Genomic DNA, 1,052 nt, shown 5'->3' with positions numbered 1-1,052 from the left:
TTATTGTTGTTGTTGTTCGTATTATTATTATTATTATAGATTGCATTTTATAGAGTGCAAATCCCGCTAAACAGCCAGCTTTATGAGCTTTACAATTACAATAACCCCAGCAGATCTTGCTTGGAAACATACATTGCAAGCTGCCACTTTACCTGCACTAAAACAATACCATTCTGACAAGATATTTCGCTGTCTATGGCTATGCAGGTACCCATGTACACCTGAGTAATCTGCCTTTCCCAAGGTAACAGCGTCGTGCCTGAGGCTCGAAACCTCGAATCCGCAACCTCAGGAGTACGAGTCCGGTAGCCTAACCACTAATTAAACTGCCGACGCCACATACTTTAGCTTTGGTAAGAGTTCTACGGCACTTGCAACACAATAAGGTCATTTCAATACCAAAGATTGGAGGTGTTACGATTAGAGAGTAACAAACGCAAAGAAAAAAGAAATAGGAGAGAGAAGGGCGGTAGAGGTCTGATAGGAAAGAAAGAGCAAATTACATTATCAGAGCACCCGGCAACCACCCCAACGCCAAATACATCTACGAATTGGTGAAGGGGTAGATCCAATGGTATAACCACATGACAAATCGGCACATGTCAAACAAAATGATGATGGAGAATACTAAAACTAAAATGGCCGCGGCAGACGAGCCGACCGTTCGAGCAGACACACGATCGTCTGGTGCAGAAGTTTTCTGCCTCACCGAGGAGGAGAGCATGGTGACGTCAACGGAAAGATGGCGGCGCAGCTGTGACGTAGTCTCCGCTATCTCTTCCTCAGTAGAAGGTAACTTTTTGGTGTTGCAGTTGCACGCACACAGTTTGACGTTCCTGCCTGTGTCTGTGGGCGAAGGGAGAGGAAGGGGAAATAAAGAGGACGCTTTTGTGTTTGGTTGTTTTTGTTTGTGTATGTGTGTGTTTTTATGTGCGTTTGTTTGTGTGTGTATGTGTATGTGTATGTGTGTGTGTGTGTGCGTGTGCACGCGCGTGTGTGTGTGTTTGCTAGTTTTTGCTTGTGTTGTGTTTGTGTTTGTGTGTGTGTGTGTG

General features: G+C 44.8%; 1 protein-coding gene across 1 annotated transcript in view; it reads right to left on the bottom strand.

Annotated features, from left to right (window-relative positions):
• Positions 1-456: 456 nt before the first annotated feature.
• LOC118478752 (basement membrane-specific heparan sulfate proteoglycan core protein-like) overlaps positions 457-1,052 on the bottom strand; it is a 6,791-nt gene continuing 6,195 nt past the window's right edge. Inside the window, exon 4 of the mRNA XM_035972915.1 lies at positions 457-846. Coding sequence (XP_035828808.1) covers positions 545-846 — 302 coding nt within the window. The 3' untranslated portion in view covers positions 457-544. The remainder of the gene's footprint in view (positions 847-1,052) is intronic.

The sequence above is a fragment of the Aplysia californica genome, unplaced genomic scaffold, assembly GCF_000002075.1.
Source record: "Aplysia californica isolate F4 #8 unplaced genomic scaffold, AplCal3.0 scaffold00903, whole genome shotgun sequence".
NCBI classification, from domain to species: Eukaryota; Metazoa; Mollusca; class Gastropoda; order Aplysiida; family Aplysiidae; genus Aplysia; species Aplysia californica.
Note: the sequence above shows the minus strand (reverse complement) of the source record. Positions and strands in the feature narration are given on the sequence as shown.